The following is a 22,309-nucleotide window of genomic DNA, read 5'->3' as shown; positions in this document are numbered from 1 at the left end:
TTGTGTTGCAGAGGGGATCCCTCTTACTGTATTGATAGATGTAGCAATGATGTATCGGGGTTTTTCATCATACTTGGACAAAGCTCTGAATACTTTATCGGCCAGATTTCCCTGCGTCACACGACAATATACTACAGTGGCCCTGGACTTCTCAGGTAAATATAAAAATCAGTACTTAAAGGGGAATCCCACCGAATACAGCATTTAACATCGCCACACAAGTCATTTGTAATGTAAGAGGTTTGATTAAAATGTATAATAACAATTGCAGTGTAGTCAAGGAACCCGTGTCATACATAAATCATACCAAAAAGAAAGGAATAATAAATCTCCTGGCTGACGCGTTTCGAGAAGTAATCTCCTCTTCATCAGAGCCTTTGATAAGGCTGAGGCTCTGATGAAGAGGAGATCGCTCCAGCGATACCTAAGTGTCCTTTTCACATGTGGGACTCGTGCAGGGGTGGACTGACAACTCATGGGGCCCCCGGGCAATAGGGGATCATGGGGCCCCTGTGTCCTTGCCCAAACTCAAAAAAAGCCTATGAAAAAGGTACCAGGGGCATCTCATGGGGCCCCCTACTGACCCCAGGCCCTCGGGCAGTGCCCGAGTTTTCAAATGGTCAGTCAGCCCCTGGTCTCATGCACCTTTTCAGACCATGGACCATTGTTAGTCATGATATGGCTGTTTACATTTGTTGTTTGTGAGTATACATCGGCTATTTTGTACGATTAAAGTTTTTATTGAGGTAATGCGCAATGCTTGTGCACCCCTTTTTCGTTTCTTATTTTCTAGCACATAACTCATTGCACAGTTCAGATATATCGGGCTTCCCTTAAAGCAGTAGTAAACCACCAGAAAAATACAAAATAATGGGCGCCCTGCAAGTTAAAGTCATAATTAGTATGCACTGCGTGCTAGCCAGAGGTGGACTGACCATTTGGGAACTTGGGCACTGCCTGAGGGCCTGGGGTCAGTAGGGGGCCCCATGAGATGCCCCGGTACCTTTTTCATAGGATTTTTGGAGTTTGGGCAAGGACACAGGGGCCCCATGATTCCCTATCGTCTGGGGGCCCCATGAGTTGTCAGTCTGCCCCTGGTACTAGCACATTATGATAGACTTACCTGTACATGGAGACCTCCAGCACAGCGCTGTCAAAGCTCCCCAGTGCTGCCAACTTCACCCGGTCTTCCTTTTGGGTTCATGGGCTCTGGCTGTATGAACGGCCGGGGCCACGATGACGTCACTCCTGCGCATGCGCACGTGGGAGCCCTCGGCTCCAGGGCAAGTCTCTGAAGGTGACATCACCGGCTGCATGTTGTGTGAATACCTCCTCAGCAGTGCAAGTTTAGGAGATATTCACTGTACCTACAGTATTGGTAGGACTTATTGTAGACTTATCTGTAGTTACAAGTTCGAAAATTTCACTTCATACTACATGTCTGTAGGCCAATCAAAATCAGTACTTCAGTTGTTTTTTTACTTTATTTTATTTTTATAGCAATGTGTCATTCTTGAGGAGTTTATTCCCATCTCTATCTGTAGAGAGTACATCCAAGGTGGCAATCCAGATGCATTTCACAGAGTGTCCATCTGCAATCTGTCTTTTGGTTCTTCTGTTTGGAAACTCTTTCTGCATAGAGATTGTACTAGGAGAGGAAATGTTAGGGCTAGGGGATTTGTGCTAGGGGGTGAAAATTTGGAATGGGGGGGGGGCATTTGGGAGATGGTTGGGCAAACATTTGTGCTGGGAGTCGGGATTTCAGCAGAGGGACAGATTTGTACTGGCAGGATGGGGAATTGATTCTTAGGGGGTAAGCATGAAGATCAGTGCTTAGTTTTTTTGTGGGGGGATTTTTGCTGACACATAATGCTCATACATCTTGGTTGGGGGGGGGGGCACAGTTTGGCATGTTAGCCCTGGGCTCTAGATGACCTTATCTCAGCACTGCCAACTGCTTACCAAATGAATAGACCCCACAATATAAAGAAGTCTAATTGCACTTTAAAGGTAGCCAGATATTACCTTGAAAAAGAACTGGAATATCATCATAGCATGTGCAGAAAGAAGAGCTGTGGGAGGGGCCCAGCAGGCCCCACCCACTTCAGGATGCCTGTAGTATACTACAGAAGGGGGCAGAGACAAGACCAGTCCCCCTGCACAAGGAAAGGGAGCAGCAGTGAGCGGTCTTTATTATAGGAGGCTACACACTGGATTACTGCACAGATCTGGAGGAAATATACAAAGCTCACCGGAATTCAATTAAATCTCTCAGTGATATCTTGAAGTCTATATCAATTCAATCTCTAGTGATATCTATGCAGAGGTGGTCTAGTCTGAAAACCAGATATGACTGGTCTTCATGAGCTGAGCTGATATATTTCTGAGGAAAACTGATATCAATCAATCAATCAATCAATCAATCAATCAATCAATCATCTGCTAAGCCTAGGACATGAAGACTTTGATGGGTGGTTTTGACCTCTTATGGTTTTTCAGGCTGCTATTGATGTTTAGATGTTCATTTTAAACATTACATTTTCTCATTCAATTAAATATTTCATTTTTTCAGCAACAAATGAAACATTCACCACTAACGCGAGTGTTTTCTTGCAAGGCATGACAAAAAACATCTCTGATGACTCAGTTTCTTATACTATTTACTATACCCATCTGGCAAGCTGCAATCAGTCCTCCCTCTATGGGCTGAAGAGGGCTCTGGAGATTTCCCCCGCTGAGTCCCTTATTTTAGTTTTCACAGCTGGTTCTATGGCGGATTACAATGACACTCAGCTCCTGTCTGAGGTTTATACATTGCTGAAGGAAAAAAAGCCCCAGGTAAGTGCCTTCTGTATAAAGATATATGTCGTCTACGTATCTCTGCTCCATAGCTGAGCAGCACAGAGGCTAGCACTTCCACCTAGCAGCACTAGGGTTGTAGGTTTGAAACCAAACCATAGTACTACTTGCCTAGAGTGTGCATGTTCACCCTGTGCCTGTGTGGGTTTCCTCCTATACCCAAAGACGTGCTGGTAGGTTAATTGGATCCTGTCTAAAATGGCCCTAGTATGTGTGTGTATGAATGTGAGGGACTGATGTGAATGTACGATATATCTATAAAGCACTGTGTAAAATGACGATGCTACATAAGTACCTGAAATATAAAAATAAATCTTATTTGTCTCCACAGGTGTATTATCTCTGGGGCTCATTTTGGTGTCCTACATGGAGTGCTACCAATACTTTTAATGAAATTTCATCTTTTACTTATGGACAGTTGATTGATATATATTACATTGATTACTATAAGGTGAGATTCCTATTAGAAGACTATGAAACATGCAGTATTTGGAAGGAAAAAACATGTTGAACACTTTGGGATCTATTTATGTATATCAAAAAAAATGGCTGACAGTTCTCTGACAGTTCTGACAGTTCATTTACAGCGGTTGAAACATTGTATCTATTTGTTTCCATTTAGGATACAGATGTTTTTATTCGGAAACAAATAGATACAATGTTTCAACCGCTGTAAATGTGAAGGAACTGTCAGAGAACTGTCAGAAATAGCGGAGCTCTCTGCAGATACACTTTTTGCTGTACTGGAATTCTTCTTCTTTTCATTCTTCTTCTTCTTTTCATTCTTCTTCTTCTTCTTTTCATTCTTCTTCTTCTTTTCATTCTTCTCCTTCTTCTTTTCATTCTTCTTTTCATTCTTCTTCTTCTTCTTTTCATTCTTCTTTTCATTCTTCTCATTCTTCTTTTCATTCTTCTTCTTCTTCTTTTCATTCTTCTTCTTCTTCTTCTTCTTTTCATTCTTCTTTTCATTCTTCTTCTTTTTCTTCTTTTCATTCTTCTTCTTTTCATTCCTCCTCTTCTTCTTTTCATTCTCCTTCTTCTTCTTCTTCTTCTTCTTTTCATTCTTCTTCTTCTTTTCATTCTTCTTCTTCTTCTTTTCATTCTTCTTTTCATTCTTCTTCTTCTTCTTTTCATTCTTCTTTTCATTCTTCTCATTCTTCTTTTCATTCTTCTTCTTTTCATTCTTCTTCTTCTTTTCATTCTTCTTCTTCTTCTTTTCATTCTTCTTTTCATTCTTCTTCTTCTTCTTTTCATTCCTCTTCTTCTTTTCATTCTTCTTTTCATTCTTCTTCTTCTTCTTTTCATTCTTCTTCTTCTTCATTCTTCTTTTCATTCTTCTCATTCTTCTTTTCATTCTTCTTCTCATTCTTCTTTTCATTCTTCTTCTTCTTCTTTTCATTCTTCTTTTCATTCTTCTCATTCTTCTTTTCATTCTTCTTTTCATTCTTCTTCTCATTCTTCTTTTCATTCTTCTTCTTCTTCTTTTCATTCTTCTTCTTCTTCTCCTTTTCATTCTTCTTTTCATTCTTCTTCTTCTTCTTTTCATTCTTCTTTTCATTCTTCTTCTTCTTCTTTTCATTCTTCTTCTTCTTCTTCTTCATCTTGCCCCGTGACTGCCCAAATGAGTGAAGTGTGCGGTGATTCTAAGATGGACGGCACTCATCTGCATGTCATACTGACTGACAGTATTATTTCTCTTCCCCAGCAGACTCCAAGGGCATTTAAATTAAAGGTACAGTGTTCTGCACTAATATAAAGGCTCTCTGAAGCCTAGAAACCCTTTTAATAAGTTAAATTCGCAGCGAATAAATTCGCATCGAATCGAATTTCTCCCGCAAATTCGGCGAATCAGCCGAATCGAATTGTTGAATAATTCGCTCATCTCTAATCATAGGACTACCGCAATGCTTTTATATTTTCAAGCCTTGAAGAAGTCATGTGATCTGTGTCTTCCAGTCCCCTCTCCGCCAGTCCCTCTTCTGGCATCCCATTGCCCAAAGAATAAAATTCTAAACATTAACAATAACATATAAAGCTATTTACAACTTCTCCCCAAGCTGCATCACCAATCTTGTCTCCAAATATCACCCAAACCGTCCTCTCTGCTTCTCCCAAGACCTCCTGCTCTCTAGCTTCCTTGTCTCCTCCTCTCCAGGACTTCTCCAGAGCTTCTCCCATCCTCTGGAACTCTTAACCCATATTTGTCCAGCTATCGCCTACTCTATCCACTTTTAGTCGATCCCTGAAAATGTCTCTCTTCAGGAAAGCCTATCCCACCTTCAGCTAATAACCAAATATTCTATTTCTCCAATCAGTCCATCACCCATAGTTATTAACTTTTGTACCCACAGTCCCTCCCTATTAGATTGTAAGCTCTCAGGATCAGGGCCCTCCTAACCCTCTTGTATTGAACTGTATCATTGCTGTATTGTCTCCCTTTATATTGTAAAGTGCCGAGCAAACTGTTGGTGCCATAAATCCTGTATAATAATAATAATGTGGGGAAGTGTTGCAAGGAGCAGTGACCTGCCAACTTCATGAAATGATTACACTAGGCCTTATCCATTGGGATCTAAAAAACATTCTAAAAAACATCAGGGCATTCTAAAAAAACATCAGGGGCTATAATGGAAATGAGCACCTTGTCAAATATGAATGGTGAATACGTTTTTAAAGGATGCAAGGCTTCACACAGGAAAATAAAGTGAATAAATACATGGTCTATTGTCACTTGAACCAATATATGTCTTTCCTGAATTTTTTTTTTCTCTTAAACCATGAAAGAGGAGTCTGGGGAATCAGTATGTTCTTATCTATATCACCTCAATGTTTTCTCAATCCCTCAAAGTTCTGTGAGAGTCCCATGGTGCTGCATTGTGGGATTTAGGTCTTATCTATATTACACAATATCCAGACTACTGGGATGACCAACCCAGAGCTCCTTGGTGGTTCCCAGGTAAGTATGTGGAGCACTGAAGTCTAGCACTGAGATCTAGGATAACCAAGAGGCACTTCCACATTGACCACTTGTAGGACAAGTCACCAGTTATCATAACTCAAAGCTAGCCCTTGATGTACTAAGGTTGCCACGGCTTGGTGTATAGAGAAGGTTAATGTGTGTTTTGGTGAATAATAGTTGAGGATTTGTACCCACAAACACATTTTTCCCTTTATACATTTTATGTAGTTGATTTAAATAATATATTTTCTTTCTCTTTTACTTTTGGCAGTTTTATCACACATTGCAATACCTGTTGTCTAAACCTCTAAATTCATCTGTGCCCATCCTGAGCGTCAACGTAAATGTCACTGGCACATATACTCAAGTGTTCGATGTTGCAACTTCCTTAACATATTTACTGATTTTAGATGCTAAAAAATGCACCTTTAATCTCACTGATCCTACTGGTAAGTTCATTTCTTAATGTCTATAATGCACAATTGCCATCGATTGTAACAATGAGCTTTAGGTTTGGGTCAAGCATAAAATCCACCTAAGCTATACCTGTCCACAGAAAAACAAATAGATAAACAACATGGGCAGATTTTTCTGACATTGATCAGTGGTATCAATACTGTGGCCAAATGACCGTTCCTTTCCGGATTTGTTCTGTTTGAGAACAAGCCATCAGGAATCCTGAATGATGCCATTGACTTAAAACAGTTATGGGCATAAAATCTGGATCCCTGAAGTCTTGTTTACATACAAAAGCTGGCAAGCATTCTGTAATGGTGACAGAAGTAGTGGTGGACGAAATTTGTCAGGCACAGCGGGTCTTCGTGGCTGTGGGTCACCATCATCAGGCATCGATCACCCTGATCATTGCTAGGTCCTCAGGGGTATGCCCATTCATTGTTGGGCATACCCCTGAGGACGTGCTGTCGCACAAAACGTGTTGGGTGGAGCCATCATTGCTGACGTCACGCCGTCATCTCCTAGGCAAGGAGCGGTGGCCATTTTAGTACCTGATTTATATTCTACTCCACGTAGATTGCTTTTTATATATGTATACTAATATTCAAGCAATAAATACTACATTATATTAGTCCCTTTGGCTCCTGTGGTTGAGCTATATTCCTCAGATTAAAGAGACGCACCACCGGTACTGAGAGGATGCTGGATGATTAACCCTTATGCAGGCCATAGACGGGGAAAAAAACGGCCGATTTTTCTTTTAAAAAATGAAAAATCGGTCGTTCAAGCGGCCGACGTTACCACCAATGGTAAAAAAAAATTGGCCGATTTTCATCCCGTCTACAGCCGGCAAAAAGTGTCCCTGCAGAGAGCTCTGCTATTTCTTTGACAGTTCCTTGACATTTACAGAGGTTGCAACAATGTATCTATTTGTATCCATTTAGGATACAGATGGTTTTATTTGGACACAAATAGATACATTGTTGCAACCTCTGTAAATGTCAAGGAACTGTCAAAGAACTGTCAAAGAAATAGCAGAGCTCTCTGCAGGGACACTTTTTGCCGGACTGGAATTCCTCTTATTTTTCATCCTTCTTCTTCTTCTTCTCCTTCTTCATCATCATCCTCTTCTTCTTCATCATCATCCTTCTTCTTCTTCTTCTTCATCATCATCATCCTCTTCTTCTTCTTCTTCATCATCATCCTCTTCTTCTTCTTCATCATCATCCTCATCTTCTTCTTCTTCATAATCATCCTCCTCTTCTTCTTCTTCTTTTTCTTCATCATCATCATCATCATCCTCTTCTTCTTCTTCTTCTTCTTCTTCTTCTACTTCTTCTTCTTCATCATCATCCTCTTCTTCTTCTTCTTCTACTTCATCATCATCCTCTTCTTCTTCTACTTCTTCATCATCATCCTCTTCATCATCATCATCCTTCTTCTTCTTCTTCTACTTCTTCTTCATCATCATCCTCTTCTTCTTCTTTATCATCCTCTTCTTCTTCTTCTTCTTCTATTTCCTCTTCATCTTCATCATCCTCTTCTGCTTCATCATCATCATCCTCTTCTTCATCATCATCCTCTTCTTCATCATCATCCTCTTCTTCTTCTTCTTTTTCTTCATCATCATCATCCTCTTCTTCTTCATCATCATCGTCCTCTTCTTCTTCATCATCATCCTCTTCTTCTTCATCATCATCATCCTCTTCTTCTTCCTCTTCTTCTTTTTCTTCTTTTTGTCTTCCTCTTGCAGGTCACTGCTCATGCACAGATTTTTTATCGGTAAAAAATCGGCCGATTTGACCATTATTGCCGCGAAAATCGGCCGATCGGCAAAATCGGCCGATTTTTTACCAACTTTACCGATTTAAAAAAACGGCCAAAATACCGAAAAACGGCCGAACAAATAGCCCACTAACGATCCGAAAATCGGCCGATTTTCGACCCATCTATGGCCTGCATTAAGATGCTTTTCTACTTCTGCACCCAGATGTGACAGATTGTAACCAATGCTTGTGTACATCAATGGTCTGGTGAGTGCACAGCCAATCAGAGGTGGTGGATTACCTTTAGGGATATACGCATATCTGCACTTTGGTCACAAGGATACATCGTGTCTTAATTTGAGGACCATTTTTGCTGAATTATCTTTCTATTGAAATCAGAAGGATTTATATGGACATTTATTTATTTATTCACCTAATGCACATATTGCACTAAATAGCGCTTTGTATATTGTGCACGGATCACTTTATGAATTGACTATAATTTATTTATATATATCACAGCTCTGCACTTTATATATATTTTGAATGTCAAAAGAATTGTCGACATTGCCTGACAATTAGATTTTTTTTAAATAGCATGTGGGTCCCCCCTCCTATCCATACCAGACCCTTATCCGAGCATACAGCCTGGGAGGTCAGGAAAAGGGGGGATGAGCGAGTACCCCTCCCCCTCGACCCATACCAGGCCACATGTCCTCAACATGGGAGGGTGCCTTGGGGCAGGGGGATCCCCCCAAAGCACCTTGTCCCCACATTGATATGGACAAGGGCCTCTTCCACACAACCCTGGGCTGTGGTTGTGGGGGTCTGTGGGTGGGAGGCTTACCAGAATCTGGAAGCCCCCTTTAATAAGGGGGCCCCAGATCCTGCCCCCCCCTCGACCCATACCAGGCCACATGTCCTCAACATGGGGGGGGTGCCATGGGTATGGGTCGAGCACCCCCCCTCGACCCATACCAGGCCACATGTCCTCAACATGGGGGGGTGCCTTGGGGCAGGGGGATCCCCCCAAAGCGCCTTGTCCCCACATTGATATGGACAAGGGCCTCTTCCCCACAACCCTGGGCTGTGGTTGTGAGGGTCTGTGGGTGGGAGGCTTACCGGAATCTGGAAGCCCCCCTTAATAAGGGGGCCCCAGATCCTGCCCCCCCCTCGACCCATACCAGGCCACATGTCCTCAACATGGGGGGGGTGCCATGGGTATGGGTCGAGCACCCCCTCTCGACCCATACCAGGCCACATGTCCTCAACATGGGGGGGTGCCTTGGGGCAGGGGGATCCCCCCAAAGCGCCTTGTCCCCACATTGATATGGACAAGGGCCTCTTCCACACAACCCTGGGCTGTGGTTGTGAGGGTCTGTGGGTGGGAGGCTTACCGGAATCTGGAAGCCCCCTTTAATAAGGGGGCCCCAGATCCTGCCCCCCCCTTCTGAATGTGTATGCAGTACATGGTACTGCTACCCTTTCACAAAAAAAAGTGTAGTGTAAAAAAGACAGGAGACAGTCTTTGACAAGTCCTTTATTAAAAATAAAAATAAAAAAAAATGTCCCCCGCAGTACATCCAACATCGATCATGATGTCGGCGGCCATCACTACCCGAAAAAAGAAAAAGAAAAAAAACTCTCCGCTTGCCACGCTGGCTCCTTCCATCTGACAGCTGCGTTCCTAATGCGTTCTTAAATACTGTCATGACATCACAAGGGGGCAGGGTTGACCCCACTCCCTTGTCACGTCATCACGTGCTGTGATTGGTCAAAGCATTGCACCTAACATGTGGTCAGGTGCATCGCTTTGACCAATCACAATGCACCATTAGGGCGCAGTGCATTGTGGGGCATGGTGGGCGAACAGCCCTCTGATTGCCAATACCATTCATGTGTTCGCCGAAAACACGAACGGCCCATGTTTGAGTTGAACTAGGTTCAACTCGAGCATGTAGACCATCCCTATTCCTGACCCTGCAACCTTTATACTGGTGATCTTGGTCCTCTACCTGTTACCCGGACCCAGCCGCCTGTACCTGTTTCCTTCTGCTTGCACCTGTTTCCCTGATTCTGCTGCAAAAGACAAGGAACAGAGGGTGCACCAACCTAGCAATTTCCTCAGCAATACCTTTATTATTGTAAAAGAAACAGATGTACTCACAAGCAACATCAGAATCATTGCACATCAATCCACAGTATACATGGAACATCCTGGTCCCCTGAACTAGTCACAAGAGAGAATAGGCAATCCAAAAAGCCGATGCATTTCGAGGGGCGATCCCCTCTTCCTCAGTGGCTCTGAGCAAGAGGGGATCCCTTTTAAAATGCATCAGTCTTTTGGATCACCTGTCCTCACTTGGGACTAGTTCAAGGGACCAGGATGCTCCATGTATACTGTGGACTGATGTGCAATGATTCTGATGTTGCTTGTGAGGATACATCTGTTTCTTTTACAATTTTCCTTGTCTATTGCTATTATCTTTCTGGGTTTACCTGACCTGTTGGTGGGCAGCAAAGCCGGTGTCAGGACTGGATTGAAGTCATCTACTCAGTGATCTGTTTATACTTGGGCCAGTACACTTCTCTTGAGCGCAGGAGGTTGTCTTCTCTTTGTGTCTACCCTGATTCTGATGCCTCTGTTTCCCTCATTCCAGATCCCTCCTTCCTGACCTGTCAGGTTCCTCCAGCCTGACCCACCCTTCTGAATCTCTCCCATTACTCTTCAGGGAAGCCTACCCTACCCCCTGCTAACTTGACCGATCTCCTCCACTCTTCCTACCACTCCATCCCCCACAGCTATCTCCTCCTGTGCCACCATCCCCCCCCTCCTAGATTGTAAGCTCCAAAGAGCAGGGCCCTCAATCTCCTCATGTTTTGCATTGTATTGGTATTGTTCTGTCACATGTTCTCTCCCCCTCTGTAATGTACAGCGCTGAGCCAACTATCGGCGCTTTATAAATACTGTATAATAATAATAATAATAGTTACTCTTCAGATCTGGTATGAATATTAACGGGGAACCCCACACACACAAAAAAAGAAAAAAATGTTGCAACCGCCAGGTCCTAATCTGAGCACACAGTCTGACTGATCAGGAAAGATAGGGGGCACCAGGGGCGGACTGACCATTTCGAAACCCAGGCCCGGGGTCAGTAGGGGGCCCCATGAGATGCCCCTGGTACCTTTTTCATAGGCTTTTTTGAGTTTGGGCAAGGACACAGGGGCCCCATGATCCCCTATTGCCCAGGGGCCCCATGAGTTGTCAGTCCGCCCCTGGGGGGCATGTATGCACCCCCACCTCCTGAACCATACCAGGCTACATGAACTCAACATGCCCCCCCACCCCACCCCCGAATGAAATATGTTGTTGGAATATTACACTAATAAACGTTTGATAACAAAATGCATTTATCAGCCTTGTTTCTAATCTATATATTGCTTTACCTTCTTTTATTTTAGGAAACATAATCACATTTGAAAACACTTCTTATTATACGTTTTATTACTTCAACATCTTCTTTGGTTTCCTCAATGATTACGTTATCCCAAGTTCCCGACTGATAAAAGATCCAGCTGCGGGATCCTGGACTCTGAATGCTCGGGGGAATTCCTCTCTTATTTGTACACATATTAGGATATACCGGTAGGTTTTATCATCTCAACATATATAGGAGTCATTCTGACAGGTCTTCTCCACTGACTTGTCCAATTGTTAATCCCAAAATTTGGATGGTTACATTTAGACCAAATTTTCAAGGTTCAAATGGCCAGAATCTGAATCTAGATCTCAGTGAGTTTTTTTGGCGAATTCCAAAACATGGTGGAGTACAACGGTTAGTTGGAGTGAGAGCAATAGAAATCAATGACCCTCTCAGCATTTCCAGTGCTGTCTTCTGGAAGGCCCATGTATCTTGCCAGTCTGCATCCGTGGCTACTGGTAGTCATTGTGTACTGCTGTAGTCTACTGGTGTAGCACACAGTCCAATGCTTAGGCCAGGAACTATCGCTAGCTTGTGCATCTTCTGCCTATAGCAGCTCCTGTTTCCTTAAAGGATACGTCCACTTTCAGTAACATTTCACATGTTACATCCATAGTTAGTGTCAGGGCTCCCAGGTGTGACCAGAGGTGTGTGACTGAAGCAGGGAAACGCAGACCTCAGATATGTTATAAACAATATAATTTATTAACACTAACAGTACAAACATAAACGCAGTGCAATACTAAACATAATACAGTGCAAACAAACCAAACCAACCACCCACAGATAACAGTATATACAAGCAAGCGTCGTCAGGCAGGCCGGGTCAATATCAATTGGGCAGGTAGGTACAGGGGGAGCAAGCGGAGAATGGTCGGGGTCACAGGCCAGGTTCAGCAGGTAGCAAGCAGCGTGGTACAGAGGGTCAGGCAGAGGGATGGTCTGGGTCACAAGCCAGGGATCAGAACAGGTAGCAAGCAGCGTAGTACAGAGGGTCAGACAGAGGGATGGTCAGGGTCACAAGCCAGGATCAGAGCAGGAGAAGTCAGCAAAGGAACAGAAACAGGATGCAGGACAGATACAGGGCCCAGGACAAACACAACACCAAGGCAGAGTCTGCAAGTCTGGCCATCCCTTAAATACACCAGTATCATCAGTTCCAGGTGTTAGCTGGCTGAAAGGTTGAGTCTCTGATTGCTGGGAGCACCCGCTGGCCAGCCCTGGTACTGCAGATCAAAAGGCAGGTGAGTCCCACAATTGCTGGCCAGTCCATTCCTAACAGTACCCCCCCTCAAGGAGCGGCCTCAGGACGCTCCAAACAGTCCTAGCTGGGCAAAATGTTCCACCGCCCGGGTCTGGCAACTGGCGGGATATCAAAGACTGGCACACCGGGCAGGACTCCGGGCAGCGGCACACCGGGCTGGACTCCGGGCAGAGGCACATCGAGCAGAGGCACATCGGGCAGGACTCCGGGCAGAGGCACACCTGGCAGAGGCACATCGGGCAGGACTCCGGGCAGAGGCACATCGGGCAGGACTCCGGGCAGAGGCACATCGGGCAGGACTCCGGGCAGAGGCACATCGGGCAGGACTCCGGGCAGAGGCACATCGGGCAGGACTCCGGGCAGAGGCACATCGGGCAGGACTCCGGGCGAGGCACATCGGGCAGGACTCCGGGCAGAGGCACATCGGATTACCAGGCGAAGCAGCAGGCACCGGGCCCCCGGGCGGGGCGACAGGCACCGGGCCCCCGGGCGGGGCGACAGGCACCGGGCCCCCGGGCGGGGCGACAGGCACCGGGCCCCCGGGCGGGGCGACAGGCACCGGGCCCCCAGGAGGGGCGACAGGCATCGGGCCCCCAGGCGGGGCGACAGGCATCGTGCCCCCAGGCGGGGCGACAGGCATCGGGCCCCCAGGAGGGGCGACAGGCATCGGGCCCCCAGGCGGGGCGACGGGCATCGTGCCCCCAGGCGGAGCGGCGGGCGCCGGACCTCCAGATGGAGCGACAGGTCTCGGGCCCTCAGGCGGAGCGGCGGGCGCCGGACCCCCAGGTGGAGCGACAGGTCTCGGGCCCTCAGGCGGAGCGGCAGGCGCCGGACCCCCAGGCGGAGCGACAGGTCTCGGGCCCTCAGGCGGAGCGGCGGGCGCCGGACCCCCAGGAGGAGCGACGGGTCTCGGGCCCTCAGGCGAAGCGGCGGGCGCCGGACCCCCAGGCGGAGCGACAGGTCTCGGGCCCTCAGGCGTAGCGGCAGGCGCCGGACCCCCAGGCGGAGCGACAGGTCTCGGGCCCTCAGGCGGAGCGGCAGGCGCCGGACCCCCAGGCGGGGCGACAGGCATCGGGCCCCCAGGCGGGGCGACAGGCATCGGGCCCCCAGGAGGGGCGACGGGCATCGGGCCCCCAGGCGGGGCGACGGGCATCGTGCCCCCAGGCGGGGCGACGGGCATCGTGCCCCCAGGCGGAGCGGCGGGCGCCGGACCTCCAGATGGAGCGACAGGTCTCGGGCCCTCAGGCGGAGCGGCGGGCGCCGGACCCCCAGGCGGAGCGACAGGTCTCGGGCCCTCAGGCGGAGCGGCGGGCGCCGGACCCCCAGGCGGAGCGACAGGTCTCGGGCCCTCAGGCGGAGCGGCGGGCGCCGGACCCCCAGGCGGAGCGACAGGTCTCGGGCCCTCAGGCGGAGCAGCGGGCGCCGGACCCCCAGGCGGAGCGACAGGTCTCGGGCCCTCAGGCGGAGCGGCGGGCGCCGGACCCCCAGGAGGAGCGACAGGTCTCGGGCCCTCAGGCGGAGCGGCGGGCGCCGGACCCCCAGGTGGAGCGACAGGTCTCGGGCCCTCAGGCGGAGCGGCAGGCGCCGGACCCCCAGGCGGAGCGACAGGTCTCGGGCCCTCAGGCGGAGCGGCGGGCGCCGGACCCCCAGGAGGAGCGACAGGTCTCGGGCCCTCAGGCGGAGCGGCGGGCGCCGGACCCCCAGATGGAGCGACAGGTCTCGGGCCCTCAGGCGGAGCGGCGGGCGCCGGACCCCCAGGTGGAGCGACAGGTCTCGGGCCCTCAGGCGGAGCGGCGGGCGCCGGACCCCCAGGTGGAGCGACAGGTCTCGGGCCCTCAGGCGGAGCGGCGGGCGCCGGACCCCCAGGAGGAGCGACAGGTCTCGGGCCCTCAAGCGGAGCGGCGGGCGCCGGACCCCCAGGAGGAGCGACAGGTCTCGGGCCCTCAAGCGGAGTGGCAGGTGCCGGACCCCCAGGCGGAGCGACAGGTCTCGGGCCCTCAGGCGGAGCGACAGGTCTCGGGCCCCCAGGCGGGGCGGCGGGCGCCGGATCCCCAGGCGGAGCGGCGGGCGCTGGACCCCCAAGCGGAGCAACAGGTCTCGGGCCCCCAGGCGGAGCGGCGGGCACCGAGACACCAGGCACGACAGTGGGCTCCGAGTCAACTGGTATGACCGCAGGCACTGGGTCAGACATTGGATGGTCTGGCTGGACAGCGGGCATCGGGTCACCAGGCATCAGGTCATTTGGCTCGACAGTGGGCACCGCGTCATCTGGCAAGGCAGTGGGCTCCGAGTCAACTGGTATGACCGCGGGCACTGGGTCAGACATTGGATCGTCTGACCGGACAGCGGGCATCGGGTCACCAGGCATCAAGTCATTTGGCTCGACAGCGAGCACCGCGTCATCTGGCAAGGCAGTGGGCTCCGAGTCAACTGGCATGACCGCGGGCACCGGGGCAGACATTGAATAGTCTGGCTGGACAGCGGGCATCGGGTCACCAGGCATCAGGTCATTTGGCTCGACCGCGGGCACCGCGTCATCTGGCAAGGCAGTGGGCTCCGAGTCAACTGGTATGACCGCGGGCACTGGGTCAGACATTGGATCGTCTGACTGGACAGCGGGCATCGGGTCACCAGGCATCAGGTCATTTGGCTCGACAGCGGGCACCGCGTCATCTGGCAAGGCAGTGGTCTCCGAGTCAACAGGCACGACAGTGGGCACCGGGTCATCAGGTACCGGATTGTCTGGCTCGACAGCGGGCATCGGGTCATCAGGTATGACAGCGGACACTAGGTCACCAGGCATCAGGTCATTTGGCTTGCCAGCGGGCACCGCGTCATCTGGCAAGGCAGTGGGCACCGAGTCACCAGGTACGACAGCGGGCTCTGAGTCAATTGGCACGACAGCGGGCACCGGATCAGGTACCGGATCATCTGGATCAACAGCGGGCATCGAGTCAACTGGCCTAATAGGATCGTCAGGCTGGATCAGTTCATCATGCTGGGTAGAGGCATTAGGCCGAGTAGAGGCTTCAGGCCGAGTAGAGGCATCAGGCCGAGTACAGGCATCAGGTCGCGTAGAGGCATCAGGCCGCGTAGAGGCTTCAGGCCGCGTAGAGGCTTCAGGCTGCGTACAGCCTGAAGGCAGGTTCACCGGTTTGGATACTGGCAGGATGGTATTGGTTGGAAAGAATTTTCGCTTTTTTCTGGTTTTAACTACTGGAGCACTGCAAGTAAACGCAGGTCTGCAAACGAATGGAGCAGCTGGAGACAGAGAAGAACTGGAGGATGGAACAGGAGAGGGAGCAGTTGCTACAGAGGGCTTTTTTACAGGGTTAAAGGCAGGATAGGTGCAGCGAGTGGGAACAGGGGACTGACATGCGGTAGATAGCCAAGTATACTGGGCTGTAACTGGAGGAGCTGGTGGGAATACAGGAGTAGAGTTAGAAGCAGGACTGGGTCTTTGTAAGCTGACTGAGGCTGGGTGCAACAAATCTGTCCATGTCTGCAGTATGGGTTGAACAAAGCTGAGCTTACACAAAGTCTGTCTGGTCAATGACTGCACTGCGTTTATACAATCTCTTAGTGTCTGTGGTGAACATGCGGAATAACGCTCCAGAAAGTAACCCACATCATCCTCTAATAACCATACCAGGGACTCTACCTGGTCTGCACTAAATGGTGGCAAAAATTCATCCCTGCATTCGGGGAACCAGATGAAACCAACTCTGCACAAACCTCAATCAATGGCTGCACCTCAGAGAACACTGTGCCCTGATCTACTAGAACATGAGCGAGCCGTATACATTCTAGCAATTCATCCCGGGTATACTCCTTCAGAGTTTGATAAGCATACTCCCTGTCATCAAACACTAGCAGATATAAATACTCAACCTCATCCAGATCCATCCTTCCCATCAACAAGCCAATATGGCTTCCCTGTGCAGCCACTTCTGGTCAGGATTGGCCTTGGTGTAATGTCAGGGCTCCCAGGTATGACCAGAGGTGTGTGACTGAAGCAGGGAAACGCAGACCTCAGATATGTTATAAACAATATAATTTATTAACACTAACAGTACAAACATAAACGCAGTGCAATACTAAAACATAACACAGTGCAAACAAACCCAACCAACCACCCACAGATAACAGTACATACAAGCAAGCGTCGTCAGGCAGGCCGGGTCAATATCAATTGGGCAGGTAGGTACAGGGGGAGCAAGCGGAGAATGGTCGGGGTCACAGGCCAGGTTCAGCAGGTAGCAAGCAGCATAGTACAGAGGGTCAGGCAGAGGGATGGTCTGGGTCACAAGCCAGGGATCAGAACAGGTAGCAAGCAGCGTAGTACAGAGGGTCAGACAGAGGGATGGTCAGGGTCACAAGCCAGGATCAGAGCAGGAGAAGTCAGCAAAGGAACAGAAACAGGATGCAGGACAGATACAGGGCCCAGGACAAACACAACACCAAGGCAGAGTCTGCAAGTCTGGCCATCCCTTAAATACACCAGTATCATCAGTTCCAGGTGTTAGCTGGCTGAAAGGTTGAGTCTCTGATTGCTGGGAGCACCCGCTGGCCAGCCCTGGTACTGCAGATCAAAAGGCAGGTGAGTCCCACAATTGCTGGCAGTCCATTCCTAACAGTTAGGTATAGGCATCATATTACAAAACAGCACCTTCCCACTGAAAGGAATGATTTTCTTTTCCCCTCAGAGACCCCCGGTCTGTGGAGAGATTCCTGGTTTATCAGCAGAATTCTGGGAACACCCCTTGAACACGGGAATAACGGCTTATGTTCAGAGATGTTCAAAGTTTATTAGACATTAATAAGATTATATAGACTACAGATAATAATAAGGGGGGGGGGGGAGCGAGTTTCAAAACTGTAACTTGTAACTTTCCATCATGAGCTAACTACATGAAACATAACATATACATTTCTTGGTACAAATTGTTTTGGCTAACTTTCTGGAAAACAGCCAGACAAAGACATTGTCAGGGTCATGTTAGCTTCTGTTGATACATCCTTGAACAACTAAAACAGTTTCATTAAACTTCTAATATATCTGCAAAAAGCTAACTTAATACTTAAAATGGCGTACATAATACAAAATGGAGGTTATCTAGATCCTTTCACCCACACCCCCCAATTCCCTCCCCATGGCAACAGGAGTGGGACCTTCTCCCTGCACCCTATGTAAAAAAAGAGCATCTTTGAAGAGCTCCTCCCCTACGGACAAATCATTCATTCATAGAGTTCTGCGAGTGAATGAACTACAAGTCCCATCTGCCACCGCAGCTGATGTCTTGTAGCTCTCAAATAAGTGTGAGGGTGCTGGTGAGAGCCCTCGTAGTTCATAGATTCTTCCTGCTCCTTAGTAATGAGAGGCATGGACAGAAAGCTGTCCTGAGAGTCTGCAGGAGCCTGACATTGCACTCACAATCTACTAAATGCGGGTGCAACGTTCTGCAGGCTCTTAAGAAAAAAAACAATAAATGCAAACATATGTCCATTTATTATTTTTAACCCCCTTGCCTGGAAACATGTCTATTTATTTATTTTTTTAACCCCTTGCCCCCTTCATGACCAGGCCATTTTTTTTATATTCGGCAAGTTGCTAATTTAACTGACAATTGAATGCTCATGCAATACTGTACGCAAATGAAATTTATACAAAAATTTCCACACAAGTAGAGCTTTCTTTTGGTGGTATTTGATCGCCAGTTATTTTTTTTAAACATTTTTTGTGATAAAAAAAAGACCAAACGTTTAGAAATTAATAATATATAAAATTATTATTATTATAATTATACAGGATTTATATAGCAGCAACTGAACCAGTCTGCCCATTCTCCTCTGACCTCTGACATCATCAAAGCATTTTCCTCCACACAACTGCCACTCACTGGATATTTTTTCTTTTTCGGACCATTCTCTGTAAGCCCTAGAGATGACTGCGAATGAAAATCCCAGGAGATCAGCAGTTTCTGAAATACTCAGACCAGCCCGTCTGGCACCAACATATATGCCACGTTCAAAGTCATTTATATCTCCTTTCTTCCCCATTCTGATGCTCAGTTTCAACTTCAGCAAGTCGTCTTCACCACGTCTAGATGCCTAAATACATTGAGTTGCTGCCATGTGATTGGCTGATCAGCAATTTGTGCTACCAAGCAATTGAACAGGCGGACCTAATAAAGTGGCCAGTGAGTGTATACCTAACAGGGGCGGACTGACCATTCAGGTATTTGGGCACTGCCCGAGGGCCCGGGGTCAGTAGGGCCCTATGAGATGCACCTGGTACCTTTCATAGGCTTTTTTGGGTGTGGTTTGAGTGTGGGTGAGGACACAGGTGCCCCATGATCCCTTACTGCCCAGGGGCCCCATGAGTTGTCAGTCTGCCCCTGATACCTAAACCCAAAAATAAAAATGTCACATACTGCCGTCCTTAAATTAGGTGTCTGCATACATTTTCTGTTTCTTCTTTTTTTTAACCTGTCTTTTTTTTTTTGTAACACTTCGGGGGTTATTTACTAACACTTGAGAGTGCAAAATCCGGTCCAGCTGTGCATGGGAGCCAATCGGCTTCTAACTTCAGCTGATTCAATTAAGCTTTGGCAATAAATCCTGGAAGCGGATTGGTTTCTATGCAGAGCCACACTAGATTTTGTACTCTCCGGTTTTAGTAAATAACCCCCTTCCTGTCTCAGGGTGGCTACACTCACTTCTGCACTGTATCTATTGTGGAAGCCATGGTTGTCACCCAAGCTGGCCTTTAAATATGTCTTCCAACTTCCATCTCAATTACATGGTGGATGAACTAGTAGTTTCCAGAAGAAAGATAACATTACTAATCATTTAGCTCATCATACAGGGAGTGACAAGTACACTGCATTTCTGGGAAGATCATCACAGCCAGGGGCGGGCTGACAACTCATGGGGCCCCCGGGCAATAGGGGATCATGGGGCCCGTGTCCTTGCCCAAACTCAAAAAAGACTATGAAAAAGGTACCAGGGGCATCTCATGGGGCCCCCTACTGATCCCGAGCCCTCGGGCAGTGCCCGAGTTTCCATATGGTCAGTCCGCCCCTGATCACAGCCACCATATCTTAGGACCTGCAAACTGCAACATATTTTTAATCCTTGGTTTAGAAATTATTTGATTTCCCTCTACAGCCTCCCTAATAGATCCCGTTTCCCCCCCCCCCCCCCCCCGCCCGACATTCAGACATTCAGGCTTCTACAGCTCTAGTTATGCCATTGTTGTTAATGTTTCCTTCAGAATCCACTCTAATTGACCTTCTAATTATTTTCTATTCAGTGAAGGGAAAAGCTAATGGATTTGATATATATGAATGCAATGATAACCACACGTCATCATGCACAGCAGAGTGTGAACAGGGTTTTGTTGGCAAAGTGTAAATGAGAATTGTATACTTATAATAGTCACTAAGTGTAGTATAATGATTTGCTAATTGCAAGAGATGCACAGGAAAAAAAATCTAATGATTTTATTTTTCCATTTTTTGCAGGATTGTACAATTCAGGTAAGCCTGTCATATGATGTTGTGATTTCCTTCAATGTACATAATACAGATCTGTTACATACAGCAGTTACACGGTTCGGATGAAAAAATACATATGTCCATCTGAAAGAAAAAGAACAAACAAACAGAAAAAGAACATACAAATGACCCACCAAGATAGCATGATGCAATTTGCTCCACTGGGGGTAAAAACCACTTGCGATCCTCCTTATGTATTATACATGGAGATCATATCCCCCTTATGTATTATACATGGAGATCATATCCCCCCTTATGTATTATACATGGAGATCATATCCCCCCTTATGTATTATACATGGAGATCATATCCCCCTTATGTATTATACATGGTGATCATATCCCCCTTATGTATTATACATGGTGATCATATCCCCCTTATGTATTATACATGGAGATCATATCCCCCTTATGTATTATACATGGAGATCATATCCCCCCCTTATGTATTATACATGGAGATCATATCCCCCCTTATGTATTATACATGGAGATCATATCCCCCCTTATGTATTATACATGGAGATCATATCCCCCCCTTATGTATTATACATGGAGATCATATCCCCCCTTATGTATCATACATGGAGATCATATCCCCCCTTATGTATTATACATGGAGATCATATCCCCCCTTATGTATTATACATGGAGATCATATCCCCCCTTATGTATTATACATGGAGATCATATCCCCCCTTATGTATTATACATGGAGATCATATCCCCCCTTATGTATTATACATGGAGATCATATCCCCCCTTATGTATTATACATGGAGATCATATCCCCCCTTATGTATTATACATGGAGATCATACATACATTATGTATCATACATGGAGATCATAACCCCCCTTATGTATTATACATGGAGATCATATCCCCATTATGTATTATACATGGAGATCATATCCCCCCTTATGTATTATACATGGTGATCATATCCCCCCTTATGTATTATACATGGTGATCATATCCCCCCTTATGTATTATACATGGAGATCATATCCCCCTTATGTATTATACATGGAGATCATATCCCCCTTATGTATTATACATGGAGATCATATCCCCCCTTATGTATTATACATGGAGATCATATCCCCCCTTATGTATTATACATGGAGATCATATCCCCCTTATGTATTATACATGGAGATCATATCCCCCCTTATGTATTATACATGGAGATCATATCCCCCCTTATGTATTATACATGGAGATCATATCCCCCCTTATGTATTATACATGGAGATCATATCCCCCCCTTATGTATTATACATGGAGATCATATCCCCCTTATGTATTATACATGGAGATCATATCCCCCCTTATGTATCATACATGGAGATCATATCCCCCCTTATGTATTATACATGGAGATCATATCCCCCCTTATGTATTATACATGGAGATCAAGGTCACTCTTTGCTAGGGGTGCTTCAGCCGCCTGCTACGGCCCCACAAAAGACAGATCAGCACCCCCTAACATGTTTCCGATCCTGTATTCCTAGGCAACAAACTGCAAAAGATTTGCACAGGTCTCTGGCAGCATTACCATTGGAGAAAAGTCAGATTTTTCTCAAAACAGATTCAGAAGTGGTCAGGAGAAACTTTTATTCTCAGAATAAAAGAATACAGATTGGATACACCTACTAATCTGAGGAGACCAATATATAAATGAGAATAATAAATACATAAACATAAATGTAACTAGGAGGTGTGTCAATGAAAGAAAAATGTCTAAAAAAGATACCAAAGCATAAGTGAAGTAATGTCCCAATCAGGGGCGGACTGACCATTTGGAAACTCGGCACTGTCTGAGGGCCCTGGGTCAGTAGGGGGCCCCATGAGATGCCCCTGGTACCTTTTTCATAGGCTTTTTTGAGTTGGGCAAGGAGACAGGGGCCCCATGATCCCCTATTGCCCGGGGGGCCCCATGAGTTGTCAGCCCATGT

General features: G+C 47.3%; 1 protein-coding gene across 1 annotated transcript in view; it reads left to right on the top strand.

The window, feature by feature from the left end:
- The first annotated feature begins 3,133 nt into the window (after positions 1-3,133).
- The window catches only part of LOC149470698 (uromodulin-like), a 51,891-nt gene continuing 32,715 nt past the window's right edge, over positions 3,134-22,309 (top strand). Inside the window, 5 exon segments of the mRNA XM_089661548.1 lie at positions 3,134-3,310; positions 6,090-6,267; positions 11,506-11,660; positions 11,662-11,693; positions 19,331-19,341. Of these exon segments, the coding sequence (XP_089517674.1) occupies positions 3,134-3,310; positions 6,090-6,267; positions 11,506-11,660; positions 11,662-11,693; positions 19,331-19,341 (553 nt within the window).

The sequence above is a fragment of the Staurois parvus genome, unplaced genomic scaffold (assembly GCF_062004578.1).
Source record: "Staurois parvus isolate SC_StPar_1 unplaced genomic scaffold, SC_StPar_1.0 ptg000034l, whole genome shotgun sequence".
Lineage (NCBI taxonomy): Eukaryota > Metazoa > Chordata > Amphibia > Anura > Ranidae > Staurois > Staurois parvus.
The sequence above is the reverse complement of the archived record's forward strand: the minus strand, read 5'-3'. Positions and strand labels throughout refer to the sequence as shown.